This window comes from Misgurnus anguillicaudatus, chromosome 18, assembly GCF_027580225.2.
Source record: "Misgurnus anguillicaudatus chromosome 18, ASM2758022v2, whole genome shotgun sequence".
Taxonomy (NCBI): domain Eukaryota; kingdom Metazoa; phylum Chordata; class Actinopteri; order Cypriniformes; family Cobitidae; genus Misgurnus; species Misgurnus anguillicaudatus.
This window is the reverse complement of record NC_073354.2, coordinates 25577971-25596512: the sequence shown is the minus strand read 5'-3', so window position 1 is coordinate 25596512 and position 18542 is coordinate 25577971. Positions and strand designations below refer to the sequence as shown.

At 38.9% G+C, this 18542-nt stretch overlaps 1 protein-coding gene across 2 annotated transcripts in view; it reads left to right on the top strand.

The window, feature by feature from the left end:
- The window catches only part of hmcn1 (hemicentin 1), a 107825-nt gene that overhangs the window by 37835 nt on the left and 51448 nt on the right, over window positions 1-18542 (top strand). For both annotated transcript variants that reach the window (XM_055185788.2, XM_055185786.2), the window contains exons 11-23: window positions 1703-1972; window positions 6949-7090; window positions 7172-7299; window positions 7611-7724; window positions 7812-7970; window positions 9045-9239; window positions 9493-9588; window positions 10931-11058; window positions 12304-12448; window positions 14178-14290; window positions 14846-15005; window positions 16576-16753; window positions 18297-18424. In XM_055185788.2, coding sequence (XP_055041763.2) covers window positions 1703-1972; window positions 6949-7090; window positions 7172-7299; window positions 7611-7724; window positions 7812-7970; window positions 9045-9239; window positions 9493-9588; window positions 10931-11058; window positions 12304-12448; window positions 14178-14290; window positions 14846-15005; window positions 16576-16753; window positions 18297-18424 — 1956 coding nt within the window. The remainder of the gene's footprint in view (window positions 1-1702; window positions 1973-6948; window positions 7091-7171; window positions 7300-7610; window positions 7725-7811; window positions 7971-9044; window positions 9240-9492; window positions 9589-10930; window positions 11059-12303; window positions 12449-14177; window positions 14291-14845; window positions 15006-16575; window positions 16754-18296; window positions 18425-18542) is intronic.

The following is an 18542-nucleotide window of genomic DNA, read 5'->3' as shown; positions in this document are numbered from 1 at the left end:
ACAATATACTCTATAAATCTTTAGCATGTGTGTTTCCTGGGTTCGAACCCATGACCTTTTGCAATGCTAATGCAACCACTGAGCTATACAGGAGGTGTTATTAAGGTGATGTGTAAAACTTTTTTTGTCGACATGAAATTCGCTTAAGTGTCTTACATTGTGAAGTTATTATGAAAGATTTAGCACTGTATGTTTGGATTTAGAGGTTTAAAGGAACATGCCGACTTTTTTGGATTTTAGCTTTTTCACCGTATCCCCCAGAGTTAGATAAGTCCATACATACCTTTTTCATCTCTGTGCGTGCCGTAACTCTGTCTAACGCAACCACCACTAGCCTAGCTTAGCACAAAGACTGGAAGTAAATAGCTCCAGCTAGCATACTGCTCCCAATAAGTGACAAAATAATGCCAACATTTTTTAATTAAATGTTGTGGTTTGTATAGTCATATTGTGTACAAATAACGTCATTTTAGACACAGCCATCTTTTAACCGTATACATACTGGGAACTATAGTCTCAGAAGGCGAAGCACTGCTACTTGAGCGGCGTGATTAGCGCAACTCTGAACGAACTCTCTGCTTCTCACCACAGGGGCTTTTTGGGTGCTGCGAGCGGCTGTAGACCATAATGTTGTCTCTTGCCTCATAAATGTCAAAATTAATTCATACTGACTTAAAAGGCGCACCTGACTATAAGACACCGTGTAGATACGGTATTGGGAGCAGTATGCTAGTTGGAGCCATTTACTTCAAGTCTTCGTGCTAAGCTAGGCTAGCGGTGGGTGCGTCAGGCAGATGTATGCACTTATCTAACTCTAGGGGAAACAGTGAATAAGCTAAAATCCCCAAAAGTTGGCGTGTTCCTTTAAGGTTTATGTTCAGTTGTCGATCAAAAAACTTCCCATTCCTCTGAAATGACTTTCCTCTTCCTCCTGATATTACTTGCTTGCTTTAGCGCTACATCAGGGCTCAACAAAAATAAATGTTAATGTGTCCTCATACTGTTACCCAAACCCTCTGCACACTATGATGACAAAACGGCCGTTTAGACTAGTTAGAGTTATTCTGGAATAAATAAATGCTCACTTAGATGAATACCTTTTAATATTTTACTTGGTAGGGTTTCACAAAAAATGTATTATCTAATATTGAAAGCATGCAGAGGAAATTAAAAATGAAGTCAGAAAAGTCTCATTGTTTCTTTTCCCATTTTGTAGCCATCTGTGTCTGAACTGCTTTCCTGACTGTGCTGTCACAGGGCCAGTGACATTATTAGTTCAATGACAGGAAAACCTCCTCTTCTGAAATTTATGAGTCTTCCTGAATAAGTTCCTCACTTACAACCTAATCCCCAAATCTATCAACACCTTCCCCATTTCCCTCAATGTCATATTTGCAAAGTTCACAGACACCCCAAGACCTTATGAGAACTTAGATATACCTAAAAAGTAATTTGTGAAACTGAACAGATCAAGTATTTGAATTCAGTTGCTCTTAGATAAACATGGCAAGAACTTTGTAGAAATGATGAATGGGGTGGAGGAAAATTCAATCTTCAATATTTTAAAGTATTACATTTCTGTGCCTCATGACAGTGTTTTCACAGCAACAAAAATGACTACATTATTAAACTGTAAATGTTCACATTTTTAAATCCCTCACGTAATTTATTAATATGACTAATTAGAGTATTTGTATCGCAGAGCCTCCTCCAGGCATTACAGTGCCTTATAACGTAACATCATCCCCTGGTGCAAACGTGGTCCTGACGTGTCTTGTCGCCAGCACAGTTAGCTTTAACCTGACCTGGCAACGTGGAAACGTGAATGCCAGATTGGACAATCGCATGCGTGTTACCACCAACCTGTCCTTGGAAATCCTACGTGTCAAACCTGATGATGCCGGCTGGTACACCTGTATCGCAGCCAATGAGGGTGGAGTTTCTTCCTCTCATGTCTACCTCAGTGTGCAAGGTAAGTGTGTCCTTGTTGGACTTGTAATTAATTAAAGGATTAGTCAATTTTCCTTAAAAAAAATCCAGACAACTTACTCACCACCATGTAATCCAAAATATTGATGTCTTTCTTTGTTCAGTCGAGAAGAAATTATTTTTTTGAGGAAAACATTTCAGGATTTTTCTCATTTTAATGGAGTTTAATGGATCCCAACACTTAACAGTTTTAATGCAGTTTAAAATGGCAGTTTCAAAGGACTCTAAATGATCTCAAACAAGACATAAGGGTCTTAACTAGTGACAAGAAAAAAAGCACTTTTAAACCACAACTTCTCGTCTTCCTCCGGTCCTGTGACACGCCAGCGTGACCTCATGTAATACGTCATCATGTCAAGAGGTCATGGATGACGTATCGAAACTACGCCCCAGTATTTACAAGTGTGGAGAAAGGGAATGATACTAATTAATGTCTTTGTGTCAGTTTATTGTTTAAAATGGTCCGCAAATGTGCGTTTCATATATGTAACATGTGACCTTTCGACATCATTACGCAATTACGTGGGGGGTTTTTTGATTAATGATGGTAAACGCACAGTTGGCAGTACCCATTGATTACCGCCCCCAGTGAAAACTTTTGTACCTTCATGTACCCCGGCTTTTTTCCTGAGAGTGTGGGATCTCTAAATATGTCAAGACTTTTGAAAATATACATAAAAAAGAATCACTGCATGGCTCCTGACAGCTCAATGCCTGCTTTTCAAACACAAGATTCATTTTTACATTTCACTACAATATTTTATTGCACTTGTGAAAGTGATTTATGTTGACTTGCTCACTGTTTTTGGTCACATCCTATATTTAATGTATTTTAGAGGTAGTAGTGATGTATAGATTTACATTGGCTTTTAAACTGTCATTTATGGTAATAAAATGTGTCAAGCACCTGATGGTTCCAGCAGGGCTACGATTGAGTTTTATAACTAGATATCAGGAATGCGACATTTATTGTTTCATTTTAATGCATAGTTGATTTATGAAACTCCAGACCTGAGAAATGGGTTTCATTGGTTCCCACTTCATTTTTTCAATCTCTCTCTCTCACTCTCTCTTTCTCTGATTCAATTCCTTTCAGTTTCTGTCTCTGTCCATTTCCTGTCTATTTGTCTGTCTGATTCTGAGTCAGTCTCTTTTTTTTCTGTCCTGTCTTTTTCTGTCCCAGAATCTGAGAGGCAGAGAGAGAAAGGCAGAGTCAGAAATAATAAGAACTAGGCTATATATGTTGAAGTAATCTTTCCATGTTTATCTCTGGGTCCGTTTGTGTCCTTCGCTTCCCTATCATTCTCCGTTTCCTCTTCCTTCATCCTCTATATTCGTCCTGTTTCTTCTCTTTAAGTCATTTCATAGTTTTTGTGTGTCAGTCTTTGGCTTTTTAAACAGCTGTCACTGTTGGACTGACGCAGTGTATTTGTGTAATCACCACCTGCTGGGATTCCTGTGCTGTCCTAGTCATTACGAGCTCTTTGAAGTGGGACTGCTGACACAGTAAAGCCTGCTTAGTCCTCAGAGTGATCTGTCATGAATCATGATCTCTTATGCAACACTACTTTGACCCTTCTTGGGACAATTTGCATTACTTAGATATTATTACACATTACTTATATATAAAATCTCATATTATTTGCTCATTTATAAACATTGGTATACAGTTGTCTCATAAATTATTTAGATACTTTAAAGAGCCAGTAAGATGCCAATTTTAAGCGACTAAATGCATTTTGGTTTAAATGCATGCAAGGTCAAAAAACACTGTAATTTTCTCAAAATATACATTTAAAATTACCTAATTTCTCAGAGATCCCCTAATGACTCAGTCTGCCTAAACCCCACCTTTCAGTAGCCTACTCTGCTCTGATTGATTAATTGACAGAGTCTCCGCAAAAACCACAGATCAGTGGCACAGACCAACAATAGTGCAACATGTGTTGACCTAGTGCTAACATGATTTACTGAGAAGACATTTTAGACATCAATACACATTTATCATTAATCCAAGCAATAAAAACGACGATAGAAACTAACATTTTACACTCATTAAAGCATTTATGTAAGCCAACCGGGCCATAGCAAAACCGTAAGTGCAGCATGCGTTAGCCGCTTGCTAGTCTCAGCCTCAGACGTCACGCCCACAAACTATTGGCTGAACGTCTGATGTTTTTCGTACACTTTTCTGGAAACCCTGTGAGAATGTCTAAAGTCGTCTTTTCATTGGTTGAAATAAACCGGATTTCCAGGAGACACGAGTGTCGCGATTAGTTTCGGTCCCTGGAAAACAAAGCTCTGACGTTCCATTGAGGAAGAGAATCAGTCGTGTTCACGTGGATAATAATGACCAGTTATCATGATCAGCTAAACATTGTATTCTCAAAAATATGCAAAGTTCGCAGCATAGACTCTCTAAAAGACGTCCAAGAGTTTTGCTTGAGGCAGTTAGTGGAGTCAAAAAGTTTGGTTCTCCTGAATTGCTTGTATGTGTTAAAAAGTGGAGAGATATGCTTCAAACAGACATTTAATGGGAGCGTCTCATTGGTGTGGCTGTTGATAAAGTGCACAACGTTGTTCTATGGTGAGTAATGTTGTTTATTTAGATGCTATTCGATTGCGGCTGGTTATTTCAATAACTGACTTGTTGCCAGCCGGCTCGTTATTGTGAGGAGTCCGAAACGTGACGCTAGACGAAACAAACTGTGATTGGTCGTTTGACATGTCGGTCAAACAGCTTGTGGGCGGGCTTTGTCCCGAAAAAGCAGCAAAAAACACCAGACCTTCAGTATTGAAGGTCTGGCTACGCGAGACTAGCCGCTTGCTTACGTGACTCTCTGACAGTATATTAAGCGTTTAAACAACGACATCATTCATTATTAATCCAAGCAATAAAAACGACGAAAGAAACTAAGCATTTATGTAGTCATAATCATACTTACAGGTTGTGGTTAGGAGACGCATGTTGTTCCAAATAAAGTGGGTACTGAACCATCTTTCATTTCCAAACGTCTAATAAATCCCTCCGTTAAAAAGTAATTTCAACCACTGTTTTTTCACAGCCAAACGTCTAGTATATCCCTCCTTGAAAAAGTAATTTTAACCACAGATTCTTAATATATCTTCATCCTTTGGTAGTGAAAACAACACAAACTGAGCATTGATATGATGTTTACACACTAACCAGCTGTGGGCAGTCCATAGTTTTCATTTCTCCCGCGGGCAAGGCTGTAGGCGGAGATTGTTATGCAAAGTGTGGGTATTACGTGGATAAAGTCAGGCAGGAGATTCAATCCATATGACTACTCGTTTCAGCGATTCAGAGTCGACTCCCTACTTTAGAAGCCATTAACTTTATTGATCGTGCACTTTTTGGTTTAACGACATGGATAGCTACATGACTCACTGCAATACAGGTAATTTTCAATTTTGGATCTGTGTGGCTCTTTAAACCACACTTAAAAATAGTAATTCAGTTGTCATTTGTCATTGTTGTGCAGGTCACACAGCGATGTTTAGTAGATTATGAAGTCCGTTTCCTTCAAGTTCACACATAAGTATAGTTTATCACACGTTTAATGTTTCAGCATCAAAAACCCAACGCACTCTTTTTAGAGACATATTTACTAGCTGATATTTCGAAAAATGTGTCTTACCTTTATCCGAAAAAGCGATTTCCATGAAATGCATGCACTGATTAAATGTACAGTAGAGTATATCCTGAATGCACTGTAAGTTACTTTGGTATGGAAAACATCTGCCAAAATGCAAACATGTACAGTAATTGTAACTGTAAGGGTTTCATTTGCAAACTTAAGGAAAACACACTGGCCATTTTTGAATTAGTCTATCCCGAGGCAAAGAAATGCAAATGTAGGTGTTGGTGAGTCTTACCATCATTGAGTAGTTAATACTGACCCTAAGGCAGACCGAGTGTGTAAGAGTACACTTTAGTGAGTAAGACTTGGGATAATTAAAGCTTTAGACACAAAGTGATCTCTTAACGCCTGAGATGCAACACATAACAGTTACAGTACACATACTGTACACAGGCTCGCAACAGGCTCATTTTGTTTGCCAGGTTTCATTTCAATTCACCTTAATCATGAGAAAGCGTTTTGTACGTAGGGCTCTGCAAATTTCAGGCTTTCCTCTTACAATTCACTGGGGAAGCTCTTTTCCTATTTAATATCCCAAATCTTTTTTTTATAATAACTATCCAATTCCTGTCCCTGGCTGTGATGTCATCCTTTCTACGGGACAGGCAGAGACTGGAGGTCAGGGAACAGTGAAGACACTCAGTCAACAGCAGGTCATTTTGACAGAGAAGCAAAGAGAAAATATTCTTGTTCGGCAGGGTCTGGACATCATGAATTGATCAGAAATGCGTCTCCACTTCAGAAGCCGAGAGTATGTGGAACTAATATTCCCACTTGAGTGTTTCTGTAGAAAGGATAAGGGATGAGAGAAGAGTAAAATGTGTTTGGCTGGACCCAGAATCACATCATGGGTGTAACGCCAGACGATTTTAAGTGTTGTAGTGGAGACTGTGTGTGAACATCACTGCTTTTATATGTCAGCCAACTGTATTTATGTATTTAAGATAGGACTACTGACTCATCAAACCTTTTCACCAAGACAGGGTTGCTTTGTGGTTGCATGACTAATAAATAACATCTGCAGCCAGTTGCATAAACCTTTAAGACTAGTCTTAAAAGTTAGTCATGAATTTTTTTCTTCAAGACTGATCATAACTGTTTTAAGTATGTTCCATAGAAAGGTAGATTGGTCTAATTTAAATCCAAATAATAAGACTGATTAGCCCTAAATAATTGCTAGTTAGTCAGAATCATTCTTAAGACGCAGTCTTAAAGTCACGGCTATGTTTATGCAACTGGCCACTGGTCATTTTAGTAACGTTATTATTAAACACCATTGAATCATTTTCACACTTAGAACCGCCAGTAGTTAAGGTGGACCCGCGGAATCAAACGTTCCGCACCGGTCAGGAAGTTTGGATCAGATGTTCAGCCAAAGGCTACCCCTCACCCATGATAGTGTGGACACACAATGACATTTTCATCATGGGCTCCAGCAGGTAGTACACTAGTTTTTAATTGAAGGTAGTAAGCTGTTATGTACTCTGGTTCTTAGCCTGTTATTCTCTTTTGTAACCCAGACACAGGATGACTCCCGATGGTACACTGGTCATTAGAAACATGGGGGTGAAGGATGCAGGGACGTATGGCTGTTTGGCCAGTAATGTGGCAGGAACTGACACGCAAACGGCTATCGTCAGCTACATCGGTGAGATCACCTGCTTAACACACATGAAAGACGGAGTTGGCAAATGTTTTGGTAACACTTTACAAGAAACATTCGTTTGGGCATTAATTATATTTTTAGTTAATATAACTCATATTAATAGTTAGTTAGTTATTACAAATACAGTTGGTTGTTTATGTTGGTTCTTTGTGCATGTTACTTTCCACACTACGTATAAACAAGAGACAAGAGAAATGACTGTAAATTGATGAGAAATTCGACATATTCGGTCCCACCCTGCGTTTCTACGCTAGTCTTTAATTAAGTTCCCTGTGATCTTCAACCTTTTGTAGAGTCTCCACAGGTGACGGTCCCTCACACTGAGCTGGTGATCGGTTTGGGACAGACAGTCGTAATGGAGTGCAGGGTCACGGGAGTACCACACCCTGACGTCATTTGGTACAAAGGTCAGCTTGCCTACTTAACAAACAACATGGTGGTTAAACTGATTTTAATTCGATTGATACCATCCCTTATATATGTATGATCCTTAGGTGATGTGCAGCTGAGGCCATCTGCATTTTTTAGCATGGACCCTCAACGTGGCACTTTGAGTGTTCAGCAGACTCAGGACAAGCATGCAGGACAATACACATGTGTGGCTGTAAACTCAGCTGGCTCTGCACAGGGCTACATCACGCTGGATGTGGGCTGTAAGGATATATTACACACTGTTATCTAAAATGATCATTCTTAAAGGGATAGTTCACCCAAAAATGAAAACAATGTAATTAATGACTCGCCCTCACGTCGCTCCAAACTTGCAAGACCTCCGCTCATCTTCTGAACACAGTTTAAGATGTTTTATATTTAGTCAGAGAGCTTGTTTGACCCTTCATTAAAAATCTATGCATGGTATACTGTCCATGTCCACAAAGGTAATAAAAACATCATTAAAGTAGTCCATGTGACATCAGTGGGTCAGGTAGAATGTGTTGAAGCATCGAAGACATTTTGGTCCAAAAATAACAAAAAATATGACTTTATTCAGCATTGTCGGCTGACGTGTTATTAGGTGCGCCCCAGCTGTTTTTTTTTTGTGTGCCTCGGCTTTGTTTACAATCTGAGGGAGACGCACACTGTGAGTTTTTAAAAAAACTCGTAAACATGTCTGAGGATAACACGTCATATGCGTCACTGCAGTCACGTGACTATAGTCTCACGCATGCGCTTCACAACAGATGCGGAAGAGAAGACAATGCTGAATAAAGTCGTAATTTTTGTTATGTTTGGACCAAAATGTATTTTGGATTATTCAACACATTGTAACTGACCCACTGATGTCACATGGACTACTTTGATGATGTTTTTATTACCTTTCTGGACATGGACAGTATACCGTGCATAGATTTTCTATGAAGGGTCAACAAGCTCTCGGACTAAATCTAAAACATCTTAAACTGTGTTCAGAAGATGAACGGAGGTCTTACGAGTTTGGAATGACATGAGGGTGAGTCATTAATGACATTTTTCTTATTTTTGGGTGAACTATTCCTTTAAGTTACTATTATTTTTAGTATGATTTACTAACATTTATTATCTCAAGTTTCAAAATGGAAAGTATGGGCATACTTTTTGCCACACAAGCCAATGCGAATTCAAAACATGTACTAGCCATATTTTTACACTAACCGTAAAACTAAATTTCTTTTTAATAACTTATGTCACTCGCAGTATGTATAAGATGCTAATTTTGGACCCTGATTCTGACATAATGTATTCCCCAGCTGCCCCTCAGTTCACACGAAAGCCGTCTGACCTGTCTGCTGATATCGGCGCAAACATCACCCTACCGTGTCATGCCCAGGGTCACCCAGAACCTCAGCTGTCCTGGAGACGAGAGGACAATGTCCCATTATTCTCTCAGCACCGCGGGCACAGCAGTGTCACTCAAAAAATTGATGGCCACCTTTTCATAACTAGTTAGTAACTCTTCTTCTACTTTTCTCTGTCTATCTTTAGACTATGTACATTATTTTGTAACATTCACAAATAAAGATGACATATCACCATAGATGACATATCATAGTATTTGGATTATAAACAGTTGAATGTCAAAAATTCTGCAATGGATTTGATATGAATAGTTCAGGTACACAAAACAGTATGCAAGTACTTGATGCTTTTGCAGTAGTCATTTGTATTTATACAGTATTTTTGTCATTTGTATTTTAGACCTTTGGGTAGAAGATGAGGGCACCTATGTGTGTGAAGCTCAAAACCAGTTTGGAAAAATCCAGACCAAAGCCAAAATCACTGTAACTGGACTGGGTAAGAGATCAGAGAGAAGTTCTTCACTCGCTACTGGTTCATATGTTTCTCATTCATGCTGGTTTATCTGTCCGCTGAATACTTCTTCTGAGCTTTCTTTATATTAGTTACATGAACATTTTCTTGGCCTGAAGCCTAAATTCAGAAGTTTGAGAGGTGCTTGAGATTATATGAATGTAAAGTATGAGACTCTGGGATACACATGTTTCTGGTTAGGAGAGGTAGGATAGGACAAGGTCAATTCCAAAAAAAGGTCAAATTTATTCTATGTGGAGATGGATATGCTGCACCAGATGTATATTCATACTTAGCATTAAAACATCTATAATGCATTTCAATGTAAGTACTCAACCCAGTATCACGAAATTACGTACCTACTGTATAGTTACGTAAATTTGTGAGTCTTTTCCATGACACCGACACGTTTTTTCGCCTTTTTGCGTGAACAATAGCCTGGATTTCACAGTCAGGGTCACATTTTATAGTCCACACCCAGAGAAGTTTATACATGACAGCATGCTTGCATTTATGCATATGTATTTTTCTGTGTGGTAGACTGTGTGTTAGTGTTCCTATAAAACCAACATAAAACACCGCAACTGAGTTAAAGATAAAGGTTACTAAATACACCTCAGATGTCCCATACTTCTCTCTTGCTGTGCTCTATACCCCATTTATACTTTTTATGTGTATTTCAAGTTATCCATAGAAACATAACAAGCAAAGGTCCTCGGAGGACAGACCACTTTACAGTGTCAGTATTTCCTTTGGAGGCTGAAGTGTCTTGTCTAGAGTTTCAGTTATGTCCATAACACATAACATAATACTACAGAAACAGAGGGACAGTTTGTGTAATGGATGGACTTTACTTTATGTGAATGCCACTTTGAAACTTTCTCTGGAAATCTGCAACAATTCCATGCCAGCAATTCCATTTTAGAGCAATGTAGTGGTTTGTTTATGTTAAGCAGCTCTCATCTAAAAGCAATATTTCAGATGTATAAAGATGTTTGTATATGAAGAGTTCCGATGCAAAAGCCGCTAAACGCCACCTCTGTCAAAAATGAGATAATGATTGTGACCGAATCGTCTCTACGTACTATACGTTCATCAAATACTTTCAGGTCAAATCTGCATAATTCTGCTCTCAGGCCATTCAGAAATACAGTTTTTAGGCTGAATCCATAAAAATCGTATTAAAAAGTGCTTATTAAAAAGAAATCTTGCCAGACGCACTTAGCAGATTTTACATCTGAGCTCTTTATACTATATATAACAATTTTAAATTTCCATGCATCTGTGTATTCCCATCCCAAGTTTTTGTGTGTGTTTGTTTGTGCAGTTTCTCCTATGATAGCTCTTAGTCCAGCAGTGGTCAGTGTGATAGAGGACCAACAAGTTACTCTGCCCTGTGTGGTACTGGCTGGAAACCCTCTGCCTGAGAGACACTGGCTACATGACAATGGCTTGGTGAGTTAACCCACACAACAACCCAAAAAATCATCACAATTGACTGAAGGACAGTGACGTCCAGTGACTTCTTTTTTCGAGGGCACTCGATGCGAAGTTTGTCCCAACATGTATGTAACCCATCGTGTGTGGTTCCTTTTACAAAATATGTATTCTGCGCATTGGGAGATCCTGTGTTCATCATGTGTCTTGTCAAAATAAGTGCCTGCTGCAGACGCGTCTAAAGGGTTTATGATAAAAGAGACACTAGCGTTTGCCAGATACTCGCATAATCTCATGCGTAATCAGAGTTTACTGTTAAGGGAGTATCTTGCGTGTATTTTGTAAACGTGAGCGTCTCTTTTATCATAAACGGTTTTGACGCGTGTGCAGCAGGCACTTATTTTGACAAAACATGTGATGGACATGGTTCACATGATGCAACAAACACATATTTTGAAAACGCAAGCAACACACATTGTGAACACAAACATGTCCCATAAATATTCAGGAATCGGTCCCGGAAAGAGGCCCTAGTAACATACACAGAAAGCATTCTGTGTGAACAAGACGCAGAAACAATGCTGTAAGGGGGGGTGTGCCGTAGTGAGGATGCGTGTCTCATCGCAACCAGAAGTTTATGGTTCAGCTCTTTTACACAGGGATTTAAACGCAGATTCAACAACAACAACAACAACAACAAATTCATGACGACAAAAATGTCTGCAAACTGGACTGAAGCAGAGATCAGATCAGAGAGCTGGTCACTTTCTGCGCTAAGGCTAAGATCATTCACTAGCATGACAGAATAACGCATCACACGCTCCTTATGACCTCTTCATAAACAAACATGCATGTGCAGGGTATCCCAAGAGAGAGAAATCACGGATAATTAGCAAACTTCAGACGCTGTGGAACAAAACCTACCAAGTGCAGGATTTTGACTTTATGTATGTGAAAGCATGCACAGATTCCGGAAAATCATTGGCAGTGTGAATGAACCAAAAATCAGACTATCTTATGACGCATTTTCCGTGTATTTTAAGTAATCTCTGTGTGAAAAAGACTAAGGTCGCACAGGGAGGAAATATTATTAATTAATAATAGGCAAAATATCTAAATAAATCCCAAGTCTACCCTGGAAATATGTAACCAATGAAAGTTAATGTACTCCTGATGCCATTTCATGACATGTTGTCTTAGACAATAACAATGTTTAAATGTCATTGTGATTTAAATGCTTGCATGTGTGTGACCACATGGCAGGTTACATCAAGTCCGTACGTGACCGTGAGACGTGATGGTAGTCTACATATAGAACGGGTCAGTCAGCAGGACAAGGGGCAATACACCTGTTTGGCCGAAAATGTGGTGGGGTCTAGCAATCGCACCACTATACTTCACGTGTACGGTAAGACAAAACAAAAGCACACACACTGAAAAAAGCACACTATTTTATTGTGCATCATGAGAAAAAACATTTTAAGACTATTTTCAGTTATTTAAAGCTATTTTCAGCTCAAACAATCATTTTTGTTTTGGACTAGACATGTCCAGCAAACTGCCCCATAGAGATTTAGAAGATGTTCTTTCTCAACACAGTCTCACGGCAAATCGTGTTATAGTCACGAAATATTTGATTAATTCATTTGTGTTATTGACACGATTTTCTGCTTTTTTCATGCCATGAGCACAAATGTCTTTTTCGTGTCAGTCAGCACGAATTTCTATAAATAGTTTTTCATGTCCGTGGCAGGACTTTCTTTATCGTATCTTTTTATATTTTGTTTTCTCATAGTTCTTTCCTATTTTTTTACCATAGTCGCTTGGGGTTGGGGTTAGAATGAGTTTCTGTTACATTTCAGACATCCCAACTCTAACCCCAACTCTAAGTGAAAATATTTTTAAAAGCGAGTCAAATTAAGACTCACTTTAGTTTCGTCATGTTTTTATAAGCTATAACGTAATCGCATGGTGTTGAATGTGGTTGTGCGTGGATAAACGCAATGACGCGCGGACATGGATTTGTGCGTGTATGCGTCAGTGCGCCTGCTGCATCGCTTTTACAAGCGTAAGTTGGGTAACCACATTGCATATAGATCCGTTTTTGCCGCTATTATCTTTGTAAAGGAATACACTAATTAACTGCTAAAATCTTAACTTGAGATTTACAGCGGGGCACAACAGATTTAGACTATGGCATGTGCCGCCTTCCTTGTGTGTTCTTGTGGATGCGCTCCGTTCATTTCCATGGTTTCTCGCGCTGGTTTCATTGCAAACTGCGCGCAGCCAATGGGTGTATGAAACATCATCACGTAGCATTACGGTACAGTGTTCATGGGAAATGTAGGAAGTACTGCCAGAGGAATAAATGTCCGAGAACAGAGCATTATGCATCATGCATGCAATGCCTCATGCATCACCGGCCAAACTGGCTAGTAAGTTTTTATTAACACCCGCCAAAATGAATTTTAACCCGCATTTGGCGGGTTGGCGGGTGTTAATTTAGAACCCTGATCCTAACCCAAACCCAAGCGACAATGATTTAAAAATAGGAAAAAACAATGAGAAAATAAAATATAAAATGACACAATAAAGAACGGACACGAAAAACTATTTATAGAAATTTGTGCTGTGTGACAGGAAAAAGACATTTGTGCGGAAAATCGTGTCAATAACACTAATAATTTAATAAAATATTTTGTGACTATAGCACGACTTGCTGTGAGATAGGGTGGCCTTTCCACATCTATGACACTTCTATGCCAAAAGTGTCTGGCAGAAACTTTAGCTATTCTCTTTAATGTAATAAAAGTGGCTAGGGATCAGTGTCTGTCAAGCGCCAAAATAACAAAAAAATAAGAAAAATGGGTAACACTTTATTTTACGGTGTCTTTGTTACACATGCTACATGTAATTATTATAGTAATAACAGTTTATTATGCATAATTACATGCAACTAACCCTAAACCAAACCCTTAACCTAACCCCAACCCTATAGTAAGCACATGTTGTTAATGATTATTACTTAGTACTTAAATGTATTACACTGTAACAGTGATACCGTAAAATAAAGTGTGACCGAAAAATGTCCTAAATATATAATAATAAATTGCATAAATGTTCTTTTCCCATTCTAGTGATGCCCACTATTCAACATGGCCCTCAAATCTTCAGTACCATTGAAGGAACACCTATTTCTTTGCCATGTCGTGCACATGGAGTCCCCAAACCGGACATTAAATGGTCCAAGGTACTGTAAATATTCCTCAAAATAAATTTTTCTCTTACCTTATCTAAAACACACACACATGCTTACACAGTGGGTTTTTAAATGGGTTTCTTTGTTATTCCAGAACGATCTGAAATGAGCTTCAAGCTAATTTTGACGCACATTTTTATGCAAAGACGTTATGAAATCTACATTTCTCAATCTGTGTGGGCTTGGAGTCATAGCATGTGCTGTAGTTGAGTGGAACGGACAGAGAAGTTGAGAGTAACGTGATGCCATTAAGTTACAAAGCAGCTGGTGATTTCTGCTCACATTAAACCATCACATTCACTCTGTGTCTCAGTTTCCTCACAGCTCTGGATTTTTTTTGTGGTGATTTATTACGTACCAAATTCATTGATTTATAGGTTTTGCAGGTTTCTTAGTGAGAAACTTCACTTTCTGACTTCTGAATATTTCAGACTGACATATCATATCTCTGCTGTTGTTTATCTGTTTATTTGTGTACTATATCTGTCTCTTATCATTCAAATCTTACATGCTGCTGTTAAATGACTGTATGGTGGTGTATTTCAGAGAGGGGAATTGCTGGATCTTAGTGGCAGTTCTTTTTCTCTGGGTGAGGATGGCAGTCTTTACATTGTCTCTCCCAGCGGTGAGGAGTCTGGCGAGTTTGTGTGCACAGCCACCAATGCTGCTGGATACAGCTCCAGAAAGGTCCAGCTGACTGTGTATGGTATGAGCGGCTTGATCCATGAATTCCTTTATTTATGTGTCTTCTTTGAAACTGTAAAACATGTCTATATTGTCTAAATGAGCCTATAAAAAGGTGTAAATACAACGAGAGAATTCAATGAAATCAGAGAGGACTGTGAAACTGTATGTTTTGTGTTTGCTTGTCTATGGCTGCGTTCACACAGTACCATAATACGGTTGTCAAACCCGTATTTGAGTCCTTAAGACGGTTCCGTTCACACGCAGTTCGGTTATTTACAGGTTTGACAACCGCATTCTATAACCGACCTCACACCTGTAACTTTTCGGGTTTCACAACCGTATTTACAGAGAAGCTGTGCCGTGTGAACGGAATCGCACTGGACAACCAGTTGTCTGTCATGTCATTCGTTGCTCTTTGTGTTAAGATAACGTTACAGTGCATGAAAATGACTGCAAGCTACGCAGCAGAATTGCTCCATAAGGTTAATGTGATATTATATTACCTTCATAGACGCCACAGAACACATTACATTACGCATAAAATTGCGTGCAGCCAAGTAACTTAAGTGAGATATATAAAGTTTAAACTTTAAAAGTGGACGATTAATATAATGTTAACTGTATAATAAAAGGGATATAAAAATTAGCTGTTTATTTACTCACCTTTTATCTTCAGTAGAGCGATAAAGAAGATATTTTGCAAAAAAAAAAACCCATCTGTGATTCATATAATGCAAGGCAAAATATGCGTCACTTTGAGAGGTCAAAAAGCGGATATATCCAATACAAAAGTAATCTCCATGACTCCTGGTGACATTTTTTGCTGCTTGTGAAGCAAATCGGTCGGTTTTTGCAGGATATTGAACGTTATTTACAACATTATTAGCATCCATACAGAACTGTGGCAACATATAAAGTGCGCTTTTTACACTCCCGCTCTTTAGGTGGCGCTAAGAGGCTGGTTTTGCCTGTGGTTGGTAAACCATACTCTCTGCGCCATAGCTCTGCGCCACCTACAGAACGGGAGCGTAAGCGCACTTCCTTCCTATTTGGCTGCGTTAATCATAGATATGTCGTTAATGGTTTAAATAAAGTTCGATTTCTTGCAAAAACGGATCGATTTTTATTCATTATGATTACTTTTATATTGTATATATCTGCTTTGGTAAAACGTGCAGTTGCTGAAACTGATTTTATGTTCATTCATTTTGGAAATTAAAACTTTAATAAGGAACCACCCTTGTTTATTTTTCTCTGCACAATGGTAAGCGTTACACCAGACAGCTGTTTTTGTTAATTACATAAATAAAGTTTTGCCCATTGCATAAATAATACTTTTTTTAATATTTACGTCCGTCACTATGGTTACAGACGCCGTGTGTAACTAGCATACGGGTCTGAGGTCGGTTTCTTGTTCATACAGACAGTGTTTTATTTGTGTCTGTGATTTGCTGTCTGAACAGGACACTTCCAGGCTCACACCTGTAAGTAAATACGGTTGTCACTCCCGAAATTTTGTCGTGTGAACGCACCCTATGAGTCATTTCTCACTTGATTTCACTGACATGAATGTGTGTGAATGTGTGCAGTGAGGCCCAGACCAAGCAGTGGTGGTGGAGCAGGGATACAGGGTCATTCAGATGAGTTGTTGGAGATGTCTGTAACAGTGGGTGATGACGTCACACTGCCATGTGAGGTGGATAGTGTTCCTCCTCCCCTCATCTCGTGGGCTCAAGACAAGCAGCTAATTTCTCCTTTCTCTCCCAGGTATCAATCTCACTTATGTGATTTCAGAAAGGATACATTACATACGTTTTATGTAAAGAATATACAATATTTCAGAAAACAGTTTAAATACAATGTTTAAATACAATCCAAACACACAAAAAACATGTTCCTATATGCATCCCATTTCGGAAATTACAAATCAGCTTAAAAATCATGTGCAGTAGACATTAAATATAAGGCCCTGTTTACATGAGAATGCTTGAGAGTTAAAACTTAAAAATATTGTATCAGATGTGCTTTTCGTTTACATGGCGAATGTGTTTTTGGGTCTTAAAAACGCAAAAAAGTGAAATCACCCTCCAGAGTGGAAATCTTAAAAACGCTCTATCGTCGCGTTCCCGTCTAAAGGGTAAAAACGCAAGTCTGCTCACGGTCGCGTACGCGTTTATGTAACATGCATGCGCCAGTTCAGGAAAATTAAAACAAACATGTCTGATTATTTCCATATGTCGGACCTTCAAGTTGCCATAGCAGCTCTGATAAATATACAAGAGTCTTTCCAGCAGTTGTACGAAATATTCACAGCTAATATTACTGATCAGAGAAGGCGCTACTAGAGAGAGAAGTAAAAGAAGGTTGTACGCAGGCGCGCGGACTTGGTGTTGTTGTGTGTCAGTACTTCACATTGCCACCTAGCCGCCTGGAGTGCACACTACATCGAATATCACACACTTTTGCGTCACCATATGCACGCAGATTTCCCCCCAAAACACTCGTATAAACGCAGAATAAAAAGTGATAACGCAATGCCATTTTTGAATGTTCTCTTCAGATCGTTTCGTGTAAACGTAGCCACATGACACATCTGAATAGGTCCATATTTAAAGGCGGGGTGCATGATCTCTAAAAGCCAATTTTGAAATTTAAAATCACCGAAACAACCACGCCCCTACTCCAATAGAATCTGGACTTTTTTTGATAGACCCGCCCCACACATACGCAACCCAGGCAATGATGTCGGTTAGTAGACCTTACTGCTGACTGGCTACAAGTGTGTTTTGGTACTCGGCCTGACTTCCTTTTCCAAAAGTGTTTTCCAAAAATTATATCAGAATGTTCATGTGCACATAAATATGTATTATTTAATTCAGATGGTCACCCACTTTAAAGTTTATTCATTAAAAAGACACAAAACAATTAAAAGAAAATAAAGTCAGTGTGCTGTGGTTTACTAAAACATGTAGACAAAAAAGTTTGTATGCACCCTTTCAATTAGAGTTCACTGGAGAAACTGATTTATTTCAATTCATTAAATTTGCAATGTTGTTCAGATGTGTTTTTTTTAGATTGGGCCCCTTAATTTTACGTTTCGCTTTCTAACGGTTTATTTTTCATGGGCTGGTATTAACTGCATAGCCTAAAGAAATAAGACTGCGGTCAGATTAAAATTGCACAGTGATTATTCTCTCTTTTACAGCTCACTGTAAGTGAGGTATAATTTCAGTAAACAAGAAGCACCTGTGTGGTTTTACATGTGCAAATGTAATTAAAGTCTTTCCTTATTTAACCTTCTGTTTTACAGACACATTCGGCTGCCGTCAGGCTCTCTGACGATCACAGAAACGCGAGTGACAGACAGCGGCATGTATGTCTGTGTGGCTACAAACATAGCAGGAAACTTCACTCAGACAGTCAAACTTAACGTGCTGGGTAAGAACAGCATCAGTTGCACAAGCCAGGGTTCTCACGGGTTCTTGAAATCTTGAAAGTTTGTGAATCTGGGAGAAAAAATTCAAGGCCCTGGGAAGTTTTTGAAAATATAGCCTAC